At 43.4% G+C, this 20,918-nt stretch overlaps 1 protein-coding gene across 4 annotated transcripts in view; it reads left to right on the top strand.

The window, feature by feature from the left end:
- LOC118380777 (pyruvate kinase PKM-like) overlaps positions 1-14,443 on the top strand; it is a 36,623-nt gene extending 22,180 nt beyond the window's left edge. For all 4 annotated transcript variants that reach the window (XM_052509780.1, XM_052509781.1, XM_052509779.1 and 1 more), the window contains 10 exons: positions 5,301-5,392; positions 5,602-5,733; positions 6,602-6,788; positions 7,295-7,568; positions 11,242-11,392; positions 11,885-12,037; positions 12,502-12,668; positions 12,771-12,837; positions 13,013-13,127; positions 14,053-14,443. In XM_052509780.1, the coding sequence (XP_052365740.1) occupies positions 5,301-5,392; positions 5,602-5,733; positions 6,602-6,788; positions 7,295-7,568; positions 11,242-11,392; positions 11,885-12,037; positions 12,502-12,668; positions 12,771-12,837; positions 13,013-13,127; positions 14,053-14,159 (1,445 nt within the window). In that variant the 3' untranslated portion in view covers positions 14,160-14,443. The remainder of the gene's footprint in view (positions 1-5,300; positions 5,393-5,601; positions 5,734-6,601; positions 6,789-7,294; positions 7,569-11,241; positions 11,393-11,884; positions 12,038-12,501; positions 12,669-12,770; positions 12,838-13,012; positions 13,128-14,052) is intronic.
- Positions 14,444-20,918: the final 6,475 nt, after the last annotated feature.

The following is a 20,918-nucleotide window of genomic DNA, read 5'->3' as shown; positions in this document are numbered from 1 at the left end:
CACCATCAGTGAGTTAAATAACAACATCTGCACCATCAGTGAGTTAAATAACAACATCTGCACCATCAGTGAGTTAAATAACCAATCAGCTACACCATCAGTGAGTTAAATAACAACATCTGCACCATCAGTGAGTTAAATAACCAATCATCTGCACCATCAGTGAGTTAAATAACAACATCTGCACCATCAGTGAGTTAAATAACCAATCAGCTACACCATCAGTGAGTTAAATAACAACATCTGCACCATCAGTGAGTTAAATAACCAATCAGCTACACCATCAGTGAGTTAAATAACAACATCTGCACCATCAGTGAGTTAAATAACCAATCATCTGCACCATCAGTGAGTTAAATAACAACATCTGCACCATCAGTGAGTTAAATAACCAATCAGCTACACCATCAGTGAGTTAAATAACAACATCTGCACCATCAGTGAGTTAAATAACCAATCATCTGCACCATCAGTGAGTTAAATAACAACATCTGCACCATCAGTGAGTTAAATAACCAATCATCTGCACCATCAGTGAGTTAAATAACAACATCTGCACCATCAGTGAGTTAAATAACCAATCAGCTACACCATCAGTGAGTCAAATATCCAATCAGCTGGATCATTGGTGAGTTAAATAACCACATCTGCACCATCAGTGAGTTAAATAACCAATCAGCTACACCATCAGTGAGTCAAATATCCAATCAGCTGCACCATTGGTGAGTTAAATAACCACATCTGCACCATCAGTGAGTTAAATAACGACATCTGCACCATCAGTGAGTTAAATAACCCATCAGCTGCACCATCAGCGAGTTAAATAACCCATCAGCTGCACCATCAGTGAGTTAAATAACGACATCTGCACCATCAGTAAGTTAAATAACCACATCTGCACCATCAGTGAGTTAAATAACCACTTCTGCACCATCAGTGAGTTAAATAACGACATCTGCACCATCAGTAAGTTAAATAACCACATCTGCACCATCAGTGAGTTAAATAACCACTTCTGCACCATCAGTGAGTTAAATAACCACATCTGCACCATCAGTAAGTTAAATAACCACATCTGCACCATCAGTGAGTTAAATAACCACTTCTGCACCATCAGTGAGTTAAATAACGACATCTGCACCATCAGTAAGTTAAATAACCACATCTGCACCATAAGTGAGTTAAATAACCACTTCTGCACCATCAGTGAGTTAAATAACGACATCTGCACCATCAGTAAGTTAAATAACCACATCTGCACCATCAGTGAGTTAAATAACGACATCTGCACCATCAGTAAGTTAAATAACCACATCTGCACCATCAGTGAGTTAAATAACTACATCTGCACCATCAGTGAGTTAAATAACTACATCTGCACCATCAGTGAGTTAAATAACGACATCTGCACCATCAGTGAGTTAAATAACGACATCTGCACCATCAGTAAGTTAAATAACCACATCTGCACCATCAGTGAGTTAAATAACGACATCTGCACCATCAGTAAGTTAAATAACCACATCTGCACCATCAGTGAGTTAAATAACTACATCTGCACCATCAGTGAGTTAAATAACGACATCTGCACCATCAGTAAGTTAAATAACGACATCTGCACCATCAGTAAGTTAAATAACCACATCTGCACCATCAGTGAGTTAAATAACTACATCTGCACCATCAGTAAGTTAAATAACCACATCTGCACCATCAGTGAGTTAAATAACCTCATCTGCACCATCAGTGAGTTAAATAACTACATCTGCACCATCAGTGAGTTAAATAACGACATCTGCACCATCAGTAAGTTAAATAACCACATCTGCACCATCAGTGAGTTAAATAACGACATCCGCACCATCAGTAAGTTAAATAACCACATCTGCACCATCAGTGAGTTAAATAACCCATCAGCTGCACCATCAGCGAGTTAAATAACCACATCTGCACCATCAGTAAGTTAAATATCCCATCAGCTGCACCATCAGTGAGTTAAATAACCACAGCTACACCATCAGTGAGTTAAATAACCAATCAGCTACACCATCAGTGAGTTAAATAACCAATCAGCTACACCATCAGTGAGTTAAATAACCACATCTGCACCATCAGTGAGTTAAATATCCAATCAGCTGCACCATTGGTGAGTTAAATAACCAATCAGCTACACCATCAGTGAGTTAAATAACCAATCAGCTACACCATCAGCGAGTTAAATAACCACATCTGCACCATCAGTAAGTTAAATATCCCATCAGCTGCACCATCAGTGAGTTAAATAACCACAGCTACACCATCAGTGAGTTAAATAACCAATCAGCTACACCATCAGTGAGTTAAATAACCAATCAGCTCCAGCATCAGTGAGTTAAATAACCAATCAGCTCCAGCATCAGTGAGTTACATAACCACATCTGCACCATTGGGGAGTTAAATAACCACATCTGCACCATCAGTGAGTTAAATATCCAATCAGCTCCAGCATCAGTGAGTTAAATAACCAATCAGCTCCAGCATCAGTGAGTTACATAACCACATCTGCACCATTGGGGAGTTAAATAACCACATCTGCACCATCAGTGAGTTAAATATCCAATCAGCTCCAGCATCAGTGAGTTAAATATCCAATCAGCTCCAGCATCAGTGAGTTATATAACCACATCTGCACCATTGGGGAGTTACATAACCACATCTGCACCATTGGGGAGTTAAATAACCACATCTGCACCATCAGTGAGTTAAATATCCAATCAGCTCCAGCATCAGTGAGTTAAATATCCAATCAGCTCCAGCATCAGTGAGTTACATAACCACATCTGCACCATTGGGGAGTTACATAACCACATCTGCACCATTGGGGAGTTAAATAACCACATCTGCACCATCAGTGAGTTAAATATCCAATCAGCTCCAGCATCAGTGAGTTAAATATCCAATCAGCTCCAGCATCAGTGAGTTACATAACCACATCTGCACCATTGGGGAGTTACATAACCACATCTGCACCATTGGGGAGTTAAATAACCACATCTGCACCATCAGTGAGTTAAATAATCACATCTGCACCATCAGTGAGTTAAATAACCACATCTGCACCATCAGTGAGTTAAATAACCACATCTGCACCATCAGTGAGTTAAATAATCACATCTGCACCATCAGTGAGTTAAATAACCACAACTGTACCATCAGTGAGTTAAATAACCATCATCTGCACCATCAGTAAGTTAAATATCCCATCAGCTGCACCATCAGTGAGTTAAATAACCACATCTGCACCATCAGTGAGTTAAATAACCACATCTGCACCATCAGTAAGTTAAATATCCCATCAGCTGCACCATCAGTGAGTTAAATAACCACATCTGCACCATCAGTGAGTTAAATAACCACATCTGCACCATCAGTGAGTTAAATATCCAATCAGCTGCACCATCAGTGAGTTAAATATCCAATCAGCTGCACCATTGGTGAGTTAAATAACCAATCAGCTACACCATCAGTGAGTTAAATATCCAATCAGCTACACCATCAGTGAGTTAAATAACCGATCAGCTGCACCATTGTTGAGTTAAATAACCAATCAGCTCCATAATTGGTGAGTTAGATAACCACATCTGCACCATCAGTGAGTAAAATAACCAATCAGCTCCATAATTGGTGAGTTAGATAACCACATCTGCACCATCAGTGAGTAAAATAACCAATCAGCTCCATAATTGGTGAGTTAGATAACCACATCTGCACCATCAGTGAGTTAAATAACCAATCAGCTCCATAATTGGTGAGTTAGATAACCACATCTGCACCATCAGTAAGTTAAATAACCCATCAGCTGCACCATCAAATCAAATCAAATTTGATTTGTCACATACACATGGTTAGCAGATGTTAATGCGAGTGTAGCGAAATGCTTGTGCTTCTAGTTCCGACAATGCAGTAATAACCAACAAGTAATCTAGCTAACAATTCCAAAACTACTACCTTATAGACACAAGTGTAAGGGGATAAAGAATATGTACATAAAGATATATGAATGAGTGATGGTACCGAGCGGCATAGGCAAGATACAGTAGATTGTATTGAGTGCAGTATATACATATGAGATGAGTATGTAAACAAAGTGGCATAGTTAAAGTGGCTAGTGATACATGTATTACAAAAGGATGCAGTAGATGATATAGAGTACAGTATATACATATACATATGAGATTAATAATGTAGGGTATGTAAACATTATATTAGGTAACATTGTTTAAAGTGGCTAGTGATATATTTTACATCATTTCCCATCAATTCCCATTATTAAAGTGGCTGGAGTTGAGTCAGTGTGTTGGCAGCAGCCACTCAATGTTAGTGGTGGCTGTTTAACAGTCTGATGGCCTTGAGATAGAAGCTGTTTTTCAGTCTCTCGGTCCCAGCTTTGATGCACCTGTACTGACCTCGCCTTCTGGATGATAGCGGGGTGAACAGGCAGTGGCTCGGGTGGTTGTTGTCCTTGATGATCTTTAAATAACCACGTCTGCACCATCAGTGAGTTAAATAACCAATCAGCTGCATCATTGGTGAGTTAAATAACCACATCTGCACCATCAGTGAATTAAATAACCAATCAGCTGCATAATTGGTGAGTTAGATAGCCAATCAGCTACACCATCAGTGAGTTAAATAACCGATCAGCTGCACCATCAGTGAGTTAAATAACCAATCAGCTACACCATCAGTGAGTTAAATAACCAATCAGCTACACCATCAGTGAGTTAAATAACCGATCAGCTGCACCATCAGTGAGTTAAATAACCATCAACTGCACCATCAGTGAGTTAAATAACCAATCAGCTGCACCATCAGTGAGTTAAATAACCAATCAGCTGCACCATCAGTGAATTAAATAACCTTTTGTTTTGTGTAGCTTGTGTAGGTTGACCTATGTGGCTCAGTTGGTAGAGCGTGGTTCTTGCAATGCCAGGGTTGTGGTTTAGATTCCCACAGGGAACATGAACAAAGAAAGTATGAGAATCAATGCACTCATGTCTGTCTGGATTAGAGTGCCTGCTTAATGTGGGGACAGTATAGGTAGGCCTTCTAATTCTTTCACTATGGCCACGCAGAGTTGACCTAGGGTAGAACTGTATGGGCTAGGGGTAGGAGCTCAGTAGATCTAGGTTGGTGTGGTGTTGGCTGGGTATTGGTGATTGGCATCCCACTGACTGCACTATTGATGATGTATCAAAGTGGATTGATTGACCAATAAACTGCTGGACAACCCATGGTCTCTGTCTCTTGTTCTCTCTCAGGGCCTGCGTCTCGCTCCATCGCCAAACTGCAGGAGATGGTGAAGGCAGGAATGAACATCGCTCGACTCAACTTCTCTCATGGCTCTCATGAGGTTTGTTTGTCTCTGTCATAACCTGTCTCACAAGTAATCACTGATCTGACACAACTATCAATCATATCAGTTTAGTAACAGCTATTCTCTCTCTCTCTCTCTCTCTCTCTCTCTCTCTCTCTCTCTCTCTCTCTCTCTCTCTCTCTCTGTCTCTCTCTCTGTCTCTCTCTCTGTCTCTCTCTCTGTCTCTCTCTGTTTCCTTCCTTCAGTACCATGGTGAGACCATCAAGAACATCCGGGAGGCGGTCGAGACCATAACCACTGACCCTTTATATTACAGGCCGGTAGCCATCGCCTTGGATACCAAAGGCCCTGAAATACGCACAGGCCTGGTTCGAGGGGTAAGCCAGCATTTCATCACTACTTAACATTCTATCCAATGGGCTTACATTCCCTACATCCCGACTGGTCAGTAGTCCAGTTTAGGGTGAGGGTCAACAGACCAGGAGAGTGTGACCCGTGTTGACTGACCATGCTGGTTGTTTTGGGGGTGTTCTATCCTGGACACAGACACAGATTGTGCAACAGTATCAACAGTAGTGAGAAAGAAGCTTTCTCAGCATCAGAACAGGTGTTTGGGCACCAGAGGAGGCTGGTGGGAGGAGCTATAGGAGGACGGGCCCATTGTAATGGCTGGAATGGAATAAATGGAACAGTATCAAACATATGGACACCACATGTTTGACTGCGCCCCATTTATTCCATTGCAGCCATTACACTGAGCCTGTCCTCCTATAGCTCCTCCCACCAGCCTCCTCTGTTGGGCACTGATCTGTTTGTTATAGCACCAGTCCTGCCAATGGAAAGTTCAATATACTTTAGATAAAAACCTAGTTTATGTTCCGCTACATTCTATGTGTTCTATGTGTGAGGAAGATAAGGCAATGTCTTGCCTGTGTGTGTGTGTGTGTGTGTGTGTGTGTGTGTGTGTGTGTGTGTGTGTGTGTGTGTGTGTGTGTGTGTGTGTGTGTGTGTGTGTGTGTGTGTGTGTGTGTGTGTGTGTGTATGCCATTTCTTGCAAGCTCTGACTGTCCTGATAGCTACTTTATTGAGGAAAAGTTTAACTTACTATATGACTGTGATGCGTGGTTGTCTTACCTAGCTATCTTAAGATGACTGCACTAACTGTAAGTAGCTCTGGATAAGAGAGTCTGCTAAATGACTGAAGTTAAGATGTGTGTGTTATTCTGTGTTTCTCTGTGTGTGTAGACTGCAGAGCAGGAGGTGGAGCTGGAGCGCGGGGCCAGTGTGCGTGTGGTGACAGGGGAGGGGGACAGGGACAGTACGGATGGGAACGTAATCTGGGTGGACTACCCCAGTCTGCCTCAGGTCCTGGAGAAAGGAGGAAGGATCTACATCGACGATGGACTCATCGGACTAAAAGTCCTGGAGACAGGTAACACATCATTTATCACACACACACACACACACACACACACACACACACACACACACACACACACACACACACACACACACACACACACACACACACACACACACACACACACACACACACACACACACACACACACACACGCACACAAACATACTGCATCTAAACACATTACTGGAGATACAGTGTTGGTTACATGTGCAGTGGATCTTCCTTTAATAGTTTTGAGTTTATGTCGCGACCGTTTGTGGTAGATGGTGGCAGATTGGTAAATTGCGTCATTCTGGCAACAATGGCTGACACTTAAATAACGTGCCATAGAATTATGTGGCATCCCGCAAGCTGTGCTGCAATATGCCGCAACTTTTAAAGGAAGAACCACTGTACATGATCATACTGCAAATTCGTGGAGATAGACAAGCCATAAACAAATAAACATTCTCTACTTCTATCTCATGATCTGTTCTTATGACCTCCCTCCCTTCTCTTCCTCTCCCTCTCTCCAGGTCCAGACTGGGTGGAGGCACTGGTAGAGAGTGGAGGTGTTCTGGGCAGCCGCAAGGGGGTCAACCTGCCGGGGTGTGACCTGGTGGACATGCCTGCTGTGAGTGAGCGTGATGAGGGGGACCTGAGGTTCGGCGTGGCCCAGGGGGTGGACATGGTGTTCGCCAGCTTCATCCGCTGTGGCCAGGATGTCAGGGAGGTCCGACGGGCCCTGGGGCCCTTCGGAAAGGGCATCAAGGTGGTCAGCAAGGTGGAGAGTCGCCAGGGAGTACATAAGTGAGTGTGTGTGGAGGAGAAGAGAGAGAGGAAGAGACACACAGAGTCAACAACATGAATATAATAACTGAATTGAATGAGTAGCTTTACAGTCTCAGATTTACACATGAACAGCACGTATCTTCAGCCTCAGTCAATACCTGTCGTTGCCCTTGGAACCACATGACTCATTCCTTATCCACTCACAGTGGATTTGTGTTGATGACCATTCTCTAACAATAAGATTCTATAATCTACAGTAAGACAAGACAATCGTACTCTTGAAATATTTCCCCCTTTTTTTTACGAGGCAAGTCGGTTAAAAACAAATTATTATTTACAATGAAGGCTTAGTGGGTTAACTGCCTGGTTCGGGGGCAGAATGACATATTTTTACCTTGTCAGCTCAGGGATTCGATCTAGCAACCTTTTTGTTACAAGTCCAACGCTCTAACCACTAGGTTACCTGCCTCCCTAAGTTGAATGCTCTACCAGCTAGAATAGAGGAAGTATTCAGAGTAGGAGATCTAAAAATGGTTATTGTTGTTGTTGACCAGATACTATGCTATTTCACAGTAAACAAATGATCAACTGACTCAGCATGCTTATAGGTAAGGACATTCAACATGTACGGCACATAGACAAATAACTAATGATTGGCTGAGATAAATTGATTCTAAAAATATTGTGGGAGCTGTTTTGTTAGTCTTCAGTGCAGCTTTTAGCATTATTGATCATAATGTTCTGCTGGAAAAAAATCTGTGTTATTGTCAGGTATGTGTAACTGGCTGTAAGGGAGTCAGATGCAGGAGAGCAGAAGTTGGAGCCAAACAAAGGAGCCTTTTATTTGGGTGAACAAAAAACACGGAACTAAGAACACTAAACACAATATGGTTTGACAAAACCCAGCGCAACCAGTCTAGCGTGCACATACACGAAACAACAAACAATTCCACACACAGACAAGGGCGGAACAGAGGGTTATATACACGTCTAATACTGAGGGACTTGAAACCAGGTGTGTAGGAAAACAAGACAAGACAAAGGGAAAAATGAAAGGTGGATCGGCGATGGCTAAAAAAACGGTGACGTCGACCGCCGAACGCCGCCCAAACAAAATCAACTGTTCAGAGACTGCGTAAATCAGGCATTCATGGTCAAATTGCTGCAAAGAAAAGGACTAAAGGACACTACTAAAGGACACCACGAAGAGACTTGCTTGGACCAAGAGACACAAGCAATGGACATTAGACCAGTGGAAATGTTTGTTTCCAACCGCCATGTCTTTGTGAGACAGAGTAGGTGAACATATTATTGCGTGGTGTGGTTTCCACCGTGAAGCATGGAGGAGGAAGTGTGATGGTGTGGAGGTGCTTTGCTTGTGACACTGTCAGTAATTTATTTAGAATTCGAGGCACACTTAACCAGCATGGCTACCACAGCATTCTGCAGCGATACGCCATCCCATCTGGTTTGCGCTTAGTGGTACAATCATTTGTTTTTCAACAGGACAATGACCCAACTCACCTCCAGGCTGTGTAAGGGCTATTTGACAATGAAGGACATTGATGGAGCACTGGATCAGATGACCTGGCCTCCACAATCACCCAACCTCACCCAATGCATTCCAGGTGACTACCTCCTGAAGATGGTTGAGAGAATGCCAAGAGTGTGCAAAGCTGTCATCAAGGCAAAGGGTGGCTACTTTGTAGAATCGAAAATCTATTTTGATTTGTTTTACACTTTTTGGTTACTACATGATTCCATGTGTTATTTCTTAGTTTTGATGTCTTCACTATTATTCTACAATGTAGAAAATAGTAAAAATAAAGTAAAACCCTTGAATGAGGAGGTGTGTCCAAACTTTTGACTGGTATGTGGACACCCCTTCAAATGAGTGGATTTGACTATTTCAGTCACACCCGTTGCTGACTGATGTATAAAATTGAGCACACAGCCATGCAATCTCCATAGACAAACATTGGAAGTAGGATTGCCATAATGAAGAGCTCAGTGAATTTCAACGTGGCACCGTCATAGGATACCACCTTTCCAATAAGGCAGTTTGTAAAATTTCTGCCCCACTAGAGTTGCCCCGGTCAACTGTAAGTGCTGTTATTCTGAAGTGGAAGCATCTTGGAGCAACAGCGGTTTAACTGTGAAGTGATAGGCCACACAAGCTCACGGAACGGGACCACCGAGTGCTGAAGTGCGTAGCGCGTAAACATTGTCTGTCCTCAGTTACAACACTCACTACCGAGTTTCAAACTGCCTCTGGATGCAAAGCAGCAGCACACAAGCCTAAGATCCCCATACGCCATGCCAAGCATCAGCTGGAGTGGTGTTAAGCTCGCCGCCATTGGACTCTGGAGAAGTGGAAACGCGTTCTCTGGAGTGATGAATCATTCTTCATTATCTGTCAGTCTGACGGAAGAATCTGGGTTTGGCGGCTGCCAGGAGAACACTACTTGCCAGAATGCATAGTGCCAACTGTAAAGTTTGGTGGAGGAGGAATAATGGTCTGGGGTTGTTTTTCATGGTTCCCTTAGTTCCAGTGAAGGGAAATCGTAATGCTACAGCATACTATGACATTCTAGAAGATGCTGTGCTTCCAACTTTGTGGCAACAGTTTGGGGAAGGCCCTTCCCTGTTTCAGCAATGACAATGCCCCCATGCACAAAGCGAGGTCCATACGGAAATGGTTTGTCAAGATCGGTGTGGAAGAACTGCACAGAGCCCTGACCTCAACCCCATTGAACACCTTTGGGATGAATTGGAATGCCGATTGTGAGCCAAACCTAATTGCCCAATATCAGTGCCCGACCTCACTAATGCTTTTGTGGCTAAATGGAAACAAGTCCCCACAGCAATGTTACAACATCTAGTGGAAAGCCTTCCCAGAAGAGTGGAGACAGTTAGATCATCAAAAGCGGGAGCAACTCCATATTAATGGCCATGATTTTGGAATGAGATGTTTGTCAAACAGGTGTCCACATACTTTTGGTAAGGTAGTGTATGTAGTGGTAGAGTAGTGGTTTAATAATGTGTTGTATGGTGTACTGTTTAATTTTAAATGGTGAAGTAATTGCCTTCATCTTGTTTGGACCCCAGGAAGAGTAGCTGCTGCCTTGGCAGGAACTTCTGGGGATCCTTAATAAATACACATAAAACCACTCTGCAGTATCGTAACCACGGAATTAAATAGAACATTATATTGTATCTCTGCTATCATAACAGACACATTCCCACTGACAGCGAAGTGATGGATAACCACGTCACTGATAACCACGTCTGGATGTTATAGATCTATAATCACACTGACAGCTGACAGCAGAGTGATGGATGAGGATGTGTCAGAACTATATAGGATCTGGATATTAAAAATCTATGATACATCACCCATATGGCTGTCTGTATATGAATATGTCATCATAAGTCATGTCTACTTCTCTCCTTCCTCCTACGCTCCCCCTCCATCTCTCTCCTCCCTCCCTCCCTCTCTCTCCTCCCCCCTCTCTCTCCTTCCCTCTCCCTCTCTCTCCCTCTCTCCCTCTCTCTCCCTCTCTCCCTCTCTCTCTCTCTCTCTCTCTCTCTCTCTCTCTCTCTCTCTCTCTCTCTCTCTCTCTCTCTCTCTCTCTCTCTCTCTCTCTCTCTCTCTCTCTCTCTCTCTCCTCTCTCTCTCTCTCTCTCTCAGTTTCTTGGAGATCCTGGCGGAGAGTGATGGGGTGATGGTTGCCAGGGGCGACCTGGGCATAGAGATCCCTGCAGAGAAAGTCTTCATCGCTCAGAAGATGATGATCGGACGTTGCAACTCCGCTGGCAAGCCTGTTATCTGTGCCACACAGGTCAGAGGACACACACACACACATACTCACACACTCCTGGAGCCATGTAGAGTGTGTTGTATGGTACACTTTTGACTCAAATGCACACATACACATGCAGACACACACATACACACACACACACACACACACATAAATACTTGAGGGCATGAAGAGAGTGGCAGCGCCAAACAACATACACACGCAGTTGGGATGTGTTACATAGGATATTAGCAACAGGACACAAAATATAATGATGATAACATAGATACTGTCTCTCACAGACACACATACATAGACACGGACACAAACACTCCTCGGTCTCATGTTCTCTCTGTCTCCTTCATATTGACTCATATGGATAGACTCTGTGTGGAGTCTCACGAATATCAATAACCATCCCTCCCCATCACTCTACCCATTCTATTCTCAGTGTCTTCTCTCATGTTGCCCAACCACATCCCTTGTGTGCTGTGTGACGTCGGTAACGGTGTGTGTGTGTGTGTGTGGTAGATGTTGGAGAGCATGGTATCCCACCCCAGGCCTACGCGTGCGGAGGGCAGTGACGTAGCTAACGCAGTGTTGGATGGAGCCGACTGTGTGATGCTCTCTGGGGAGACGGCTAAAGGACTGTTCCCTGTCGAGTCTGTGGCCATGATGCACTCGGTCAGTGTGTGAAGAGTAGAAAGTCCATTCTATTAAATAATCATTTGGTGGGTGCTTATATTTGTCCTATTTCACACGTGTACAAGTGTGTATTATAGATGTGTAAATTGGAAATGTGTTTTTCAATATATCCCAACCCCCACTGAGACACCCTCAGAGAGTGGGGTCACGGCCAGCCATTATCAACGGCGACCCTGAAGAAATTAGGGTGGTTAAGTACCCGGCTCAAGGGTACATCAACATATTTTTCACTTTGTCGGCTTGGGTATTCAAACTAGCGACCTTTTGGTTACTGGCCCAACTCTCTAACCGCTAGGCTACCTGCTGCCTGTCAAATATGGAGAATTGGGCTGTAGGACACTTCCAAGGAATCAAAATGTCTGACAAATTTAGATTTTGCAGTGACCTATCCCTTTAAACATTCCCCCTTCATCTCGGTCACACCACACTACACACACCTACAGATCTGCAGGGAGGCAGAGGCAGCCATCTTCCAACAGCAGTTGTTTGAGGAGCTTCGTCGTCTGACCCCTCTGTCCAATGACCCTACTGAGGTCACTGCTATAGGAGCTGTAGAGTCATCCTTCAAATGCTGTGCTGGAGCTGTCATAGTACTCACTACTACTGGCAGGTATGCTGTTATACACACACACGTACTGTACATGCAAACACACATGCTCACTGACTCCAACCCTCTCCCTTTCGGCTCGTTCTATCCCTCTCTCTCTCCCAGGTCAGCCCAGCTTCTGTCCCGGTATCGCCCACGCTGTCCCATCGTCGCGGTAACAAGAAGTCCTCAGGTGAGATAGGATATTGGCCCACTCTACGAGACACAACCCCTAAGGTTAGGTTTAGGATTGTTGTTTGATATGTGGTTGTAGACTGTAGAGTGGGGCTGTTACCTGCCTCCTTCAGGGTAAAGGTAAAGGCTGTTAGTTTGGGTGGACTGATGCAGTGTGTGTGTTCTGTCTCCAGGTGGCACGTCAGGCCCAGCTGCTGAGGGGTGTGTTCCCAGTGCTGTTCCACCCCCTCCCTGCCCCCGTCTGGGCCGACGATGTAGACAACAGAGTCAACTTCGGCATGAACATAGGTCTGTGTGTGTTGAAGGGGTGGGTGTGTGAGAGAGAAAAGGAGTGGGAAAGATGGGGAGAAAGTGGGAAAGAGAGAACGTAAGTTTAGTGTCATATGGATGTTATTCACGTCTCTTTTCACTATCTCACTATGTCTGCCTCCCCCTTCCACCCTCCCTTACTGTCTGCCTCCCTCTTCCACCCTCCCTCACTGTCTGCCTCCCCCTTCCACCCTCCCTTACTGTCTGCCTCCCTCTTCCACCCTCCCTCACTGTGTCTGCCTCCCCCTTCCACCCTCCCTTACTGTCTGACTCCCTCTTCCACCCTCCCTCACTATGTCTGCCTCCCTCTTCCACCCTCCCTCACTGTGTCTGCCTCCCTCTTCCACCCTCCCTCACTGTCTGCCTCCCTCTTCCACCCTCCCTCACTGTGTCTGCCTCCCCCTTCCACCCTCCCTCACTGTCTGCCTCCCCCTTCTACCCTCCCTTCCTGTCTGCCTCCCTCTTCCACCCTCCCTCACTGTGTCTGCCTCCCTCTTCCACCCTCCCTCACTATGTCTGCCTCCCTCTTCCACCCTCCCTCGCTGTGTCTGCCTCCCCCTTCCACCCTCCCTCACTGTGTCTGCCTCCCTCTTCCACCCTCCCTCACTGTGTCTGCCTCCCTCTTCCACCCTCCCTCACTGTGTCTGCCTCCCCCTTCCACCCTCCCTCACTGTGTCTGCCTCCCTATTCCACCCTCCCTCACTGTGTCTGCCTCCCTCTTCCACCCTCCCTCACTATGTCTGCCTCCCTCTTCCACCCTCCCTCACTGTGTCTGCCTCCCTCTTCCACCCTCCCTCACTGTGTCTGCCTCCCCCTTCCACCATCCCTCACTGTGTCTGCCTCCCTCTTCCACCCTCCTTCACTGTGTCTGCATCCCCCTTCCACCCTCCCTCTATGTGTGTAGGAAAGGCCAGGTGCTTCTTCAAGACAGGTGACATGGTGATCGTGGTCACCGGCTGGATCCCTGGTTCTGGTCACACTAACATCATGAGGGCAGTCCACGTGCCCTAAACACTCTGTTCCTATTGGACACTACCACTGACTGACAGACAGGCCCACCAATCCTGTTGGCACATAGCCTAACAGACACACTGACTGGAAGACTAACTACATAGATAGCATAGAACTAGAATTATGTGGCGATGAAGTACATAAACAAAACAACAGTCAATATTTTTTCCATGTTCATTGAAAGTGATTTTAATGTAGTCAATGTTTTTCTGTGTGTTTATTCATTTCTGTCTTGGAAGCACTGCCTCTCTCCAAATAAAACTTGGAGCATAACCTTATCATAACATGGTGTGACATCTGCCTTTCTCTCTCTCTGTCATTGTGGAGGTCAGGCAGTGAATTATCTGGCAATGTTTTTATCCTTTATTTAACTTGGCAAGTCAGTTAAGAACAAATTCTTATTTTCAATGAGAGCCTATGACAGTGGGTTAACTGCCTGTTCAGGGGCAGAACGACAGAACGACAGACCTTGTCAGCTCGGGGATTTGAACTTGCAACCTTTTGGTTACCTAGTCCAATGCTCTAACCACTAGGCTACCCTGCCGCCCCAATTAACCCAAACTTGCAAGTTCGAATCCCCGAGCTGACAAGGCACAAATCTGTCGTTCTGCCCCTGAACAGGCAGTTAACCCACTGTTCCTAGGCCGGCATTGAAAATAAGAATTTGTTCTTAACTGACTTGCCCAGTTAAATAAAGGTCAAATAAAAATAAATAAATGTGGTATTTCTATGTCCCTAGAATAGTAAAACACCACTATGTGGTATTTTTATGTCCCTAGAATAGTAGTCCACCACTCTGTGGTATTTCTAATGTCCCTAGAATAGTAGTCACCACTATGTGGTATTTCTATGTCCTTAGAATAGTAGTCACCACTATGTGGTATTTCTATGTCCCTAGAATAGTAGTCACCACTATGTGGTATTTCTATGTCCTTAGAATAGTAGTCACCACTATGTGGTATTTCTAATGTCCCTAGAATAGTAGTCCACCACTCTGTGGTATTTCTAATGTCCCTAGAATAGTAGTCCACCACTATGTGGTATTTCTAATGTCCCTAGAATAGTAGTCCACCACTATGTGGTATTTCTAATGTCCCTAGAATAGTAGTCCACCACTATGTGGTATTTCTAATGTCCCTAGAATAGTAGTCACCACTATGTGGTATTTCTAATGTCCCTAGAATAGTATTCACCACTATGTGGTATTTCTAATGTCCCTAGAATAGTAGTCACCACTATGTGGTATTTCTAATGTCCCTAGAATAGTAGTCACCACTATGTGGTATTTCTAATGTCCCTAGAATAGTAGTCACCACTATGTGGTATTTCTATGTCCCTAGAATAGTAGTCACCACTATGTGGTATTTCTAATGTCCCTAGAATAGTAGTCACCACTATGTGGTATTTCTAATGCCCCTAGAATAGTAGTCCACCACTATGTGGTATTTCTAATGCCCCTAGAATAGTAGTCCACCACTATGTGGTATTTCTAATGTCCCTAGAATAGTAGTCACCACTATGTGGTATTTCTAATGTCCCTAGAATAGTAGTCCACCACTATGTGGTATTTCTAATGTCCCTAGAATAGTAGTCCACCACTGTGTGGTATTTCTAATGTCCCTAGAATAGTAGTCACCACTATGTGGTATTTCTAATGCCCCTAGAATAGTAGTCCACCACTATGTGGTATTTCTAATGTCCCTAGAATAGTAGTCACCACTATGTGGTATTTCTAATGTCCCTAGAATAGTAGTCCACCACTATGTGGTATTTCTAATGTCCCTAGAATAGTAGTCCACCACTATGTGGTATTTCTAATGTCCCTAGAATAGTAGTCACCACTATGTGGTATTTCTAATGTCCCTAGAATAGTAGTCACGACTATGTGGTATTTCTATGTCACTAGAATAGTAGTCACCACTATGTGGTATTTCTAATGTCCCTAGAATAGTAGTCACCACTATGTGGTATTTCTAATGTCCCTAGAATAGTAGTCACCACTATGTGGTATTTCTATGTCCCTAGAATAGTAGTCACCACTATGTGGTATTTCTAATGTCCCTAGAATAGTAGTCACCACTATGTGGTATTTCTAATGTCCCTAGAATAGTAGTCCACCACTATGTGGTATTTCTAATGTCCCTAGAATAGTAGTCCACCACTGTGTGGTATTTCTAATGTCCCTAGAATAGTAGTCCACCACTATGTGGTATTTCTAATGCCCCTAGAATAGTAGTCCACCACTATGTGGTATTTCTAATGTCCCTAGAATAGTAGTCACCACTATGTGGTATTTCTAATGTCCCTAGAATAGTAGTCCACCACTGTGTGGTATTTCTAATGTCCCTAGAATAGTAGTCATCACTATGTGGTATTTCTAATGTCCCTAGAATAGTAGTCACCACTATGAGGTATTTCTTGCCCTCTAGCTCACACAGGTCGGCTGTGATCTTCAGCCACGGACCCTTAGGTAAAGGTGTCATGACAAGTGGTTCTCTCTTTTGAGTTGTTTTGTTCTCTGTACAGAACCTGCATGACAGAACCTGCATGACTTCACCTTTCTGGTGAAGTGGACGCTGATCTGCTCTGAATGGCGCAGGATTTGTGTTGCCCTCTCCAGTGTCAAGTCTGGCTCCAGCTGTAGCTTTTCTGAAACATCACTGTCCATCATGCCAATCACAATTCCATCATGCCAATCACAATCCTGTCCCTTATTTGTTCGTCCTTTGTAGTTCCAAACTCGCAGTATTCAGCTAGCTCATACAGATTCCTCACAAAATATTCCACTGACTCTCCCCCTTTCTGAATGCGCTGTGGCACAAAATGTTCATTCCGTTTTTCAATCACCACAACATAGTCAAATTATTCATTAAAGTCATCAAAGGAGAATGCATTGTAGACCATATCTGCATCTTTCCCCATTGCATAAAGTTGTGAATTCACCTGCACTACACCAGTCTCCTTTTCCAGTTTCAATGCCACTCAACTGGAAAACTCTCCAGATAGACCCTGATGACGGCTGCAAGATATCAAACTGCTCTGGTGGGTTGAATTGTGACATTTTCCTCACTAATCATCGGCGTGTGAGTTCTTTAATTCTGACACCATGACTTTATGGAGACCAGGCAGTGAATTATCCGGTTAGTTACGTTTACGAACTCTTAAATCAGACCATTAACATGCAGTCCACACAGCCACTATCTGCTAGTCCTCATTGCTAGGTTAGTAATGTCCGGTTATGACGATGACATGCATAACCAATCAATTATGGAGATAACTATCAGACATCATTACACTCTCTCTCTCTCTCTGTCCCTCTCTCTCTCTCTGTCTCTCTCTCTCTCTCTCTCTCTCTCTCTCTCTCTCTCTCTCTCTCTCTCTCTCTCTCTCTCTCTCTCTCTCTCTCTCTCTCTCTCTCTCTCTCTCTTCTCTCTCAATTTCAATTTCAATTCAATTCAAGGGGCTTTATTGGCATGGGAAACATGTGTTAACATTGCCAAAGCAAGTGAGGTAGACAACATACAAAGTGAATATATAAAGTGAAAAACAACAAAAATTAACAGTAAACATTACACATACAGAAGTTTAAAAACAGTAAAGACATTACAAATGTCATATTATATATATATATACAATGTACAAATAGTTAAAGGACACAAGATAAAATGAATAAGCATAAATATGGGTTGTATTTACAATGGTGTTTGTTCTTCACTGGTTGCCCTTTTCTCGTGGCAACAGGTCACAAATCTTGCTGCTGTGATGGCACACTGTGAAATCTCTCTCTGTCTCTTGTGGTGGCTTATTTCTGTATTTACCAAATGAGGAGAAACAAACTTCACACACCAGTCAGAGTTATACTTAAACTACATTTTTAATAATAATAAGAGTTTTGCAATAGCCTTTGACTTTCAATGATGCGCTATCTCTAATAAACCATTGAAAGTACCAACAGAAAAGTACAAAGCTCTTTTATAGCCAAGATACACCCCTCTCAACTTACATGACAAACCACAGATCCTAGGAACAGTTCACAAAGGGACTTTATAATTGAGAAAGGAGTATCCCTTAGCCCGATAACATTCACTATAAATTATCGTTCAGTTTGGTCCCTAAAACGAGGTTCTAATCTCGTTCCTGGTACTTCATAGCACAGAACCATTACCTCATGTTATCTGGAATGCTCTTTAGGTTTTATCACCCAAAGACATCGTAAATCTCCTCTGTCAGTGCTATCTCATAGAGGCCCATCCTCAGTGGAACACACACAATAGTTAACAGAATATTCTGTTCTGTCAAATAAAACAACCATTATAATGCAATACAAGCATTATAACATAATCTTGCGATTTTCCACGACACTCTCTGTCTCTGTGACTCATTTATGTTCGGTGTGCATGGTCCCCATCCATCAAACCATGTTTTTATACTGTCTCTCTCTGTGACTCATTTATGTTCGGTGTGCATGGTCCCCATCCATCAAACCATGTTTTTATACTGTCTCTCTCTGTGACTCATTTATGTTCGGTGTGCATGGTCCCCATCCATCAAACCATGTTTTTATACTGTCTCTCTCTGTGACTCATTTATGTTCGGTGTGCATGGTCCCCATCCATCAAACCATGTTTTTATACTGTCTCTCTCTGTGACTCATTTATGTTCGGTGTGCATGGTCCCCATCCATCAAACCATGTTTTTATACTGTCTCTCTCTGTGACTCATTTATGTTCGGTGTGCATGGTCCCCATCCATCAAACCATGTTTTTATACTGTCTCTCTCTGTGACTCATTTATGTTCGGTGTGCATGGTCCCCATCCATCAAACCATGTTTTTATACTGTCTCTCTCTGTGACTCATTTATGTTCGGTGTGCATGGTCCCCATCCATCAAACCATGTTTTTATACTGTCTCTCTCTGTGACTCATTTATGTTCGGTGTGCATGGTCCCCATCCATCAAACCATGTTTTTATACTGTCTCTCTCTGTGACTCATTTATGTTCGGTGTGCATGGTCCCCATCCATCAAACCATGTTTTTATACTGTCTCTCTCTGTGACTCATTTATGTTCGGTGTGCATGGTCCCCATCCATCAAACCATGTTTTTATACTGTCTCTCTCTGTGACTCATTTATGTTCGGTGTGCATGGTCCCCATCCATCAAACCATGTTTTTATACTGTCTCTCTCTGTGACTCATTTACAGTGCCTTGCGAAAGTATTCAGCCCCCTTGAACTTTGCGACCTTTTGCCACATTTCAGGCTTCAAACATAAAGATATAAAACTGTATTTTTTTGTGAAGAATCAACAACAAGTGGGACACAATCATGAAGTGGAACGACATTTATTGGATATTTCAAACTTTTTTAACAAATCAAAAACTGAAAAATTGGGCGTGCAAAATTATTCAGCCCCCTTAAGTTAATACTTTGTAGCGCCACCTTTTGCTGTGATTACAGCTGTAAGTCGCTTGGGGTGTCTATCAGTTTTGTACATCGAGAGACTGAAATTGTTTCCCATTCCTCCTTGCAAAACAGCTCGAGCTCAGTGAGGTTGGATGGAGAGCATTTGTGAACAGCAGTTTTCAGTTCTTTCCACAGATTCTCGATTGGATTCAGGTCTGGACTTTGACTTGGCCATTCTAACACCTGGATATGTTTATTTTTGAACCATTCCATTGTAGATTTTGCTTTATGTTTTGGATCATTGTCTTGTTGGAAGACAAATCTCCGTCCCAGTCTTAGGTCTTTTGCAGACTCCATCAGGTTTTCTTCTAGAATGGTCCTGTATTTGGCTCCATCCATCTTCCCATCAATTTTAACCATCTCCCCTGTCCCTGCTGAAGAAAAGCAGGCCCAAACCATGATGCTGCCACCACCATGTTTGACAGTGGGGATGGTGTGTTCAGGGTGATTAGCTGTGTTGCTTTTACGCCAAACATAACGTTTTGCATTGTTGCCAAAAAGTTCAATTTTGGTTTCATCTGACCAGAGCACCTTCTTCCACATGTTTGGTGTGTCTCCCAGGTGGCTTGTGGCAAACTTTAAACAACACTTTTTATGGATATCTTTAAGAAATGGCTTTCTTCTTGCCACTCTTCCATAAAGGCCAGATTTGTGCAATATACGACTGATTGTTGTCCTATGGACAGAGTCTCCCACCTCAGCTGTAGATCTCTGCAGTTCATCCAGAGTGATCACGGGCCTCTTGGCTGCATCTCTGATCAGTCTTCTCCTTGTATGAGCTGAAAGTTTAGAGGGACGGCCAGGTCTTGGTAGATTTGCTGTGGTCTGATACTCCTTCCATTTCAATAGTATTGCTTGCACAGTGCTCCTTGGGATGTTTAAAGCTTGGGAAACTTTTTGTATCCAAATCCAGCTTTAAACTTCTTCACAACAGTATCTCGGACCTGCCTGGTGTGTTCCTTGTTCTTCATGATGCTCTCTGCGCTTTTAACGGACCTCTGAGACTATCACAGTGCAGGTGCATTTATACGGAGACTTGATTACACACAGGTGGATTGTATTTATCATCATTAGTCATTTAGGTCAACATTGGATCATTCAGAGATCCTCACTGAACTTCTGGAGAGAGTTTGCTGCACTGAAAGTAAAGGGGCTGAATAATTTTGCATGCCCAATTTTTCAGTTTTTGATTTGTTAAAAAAGTTTGAAATATCCAATAAATGTCGTTTCACTTCATGATTGTGCCCCACTTGTTGTTGATTCTTCACAAAAAAATACAGTTTTATATCTTTATG

The sequence above is a fragment of the Oncorhynchus keta genome, unplaced genomic scaffold (assembly GCF_023373465.1).
Source record: "Oncorhynchus keta strain PuntledgeMale-10-30-2019 unplaced genomic scaffold, Oket_V2 Un_contig_496_pilon_pilon, whole genome shotgun sequence".
NCBI lineage: Eukaryota > Metazoa > Chordata > Actinopteri > Salmoniformes > Salmonidae > Oncorhynchus > Oncorhynchus keta.
Note: the sequence above shows the minus strand (reverse complement) of the source record. Positions and strands in the feature narration are given on the sequence as shown.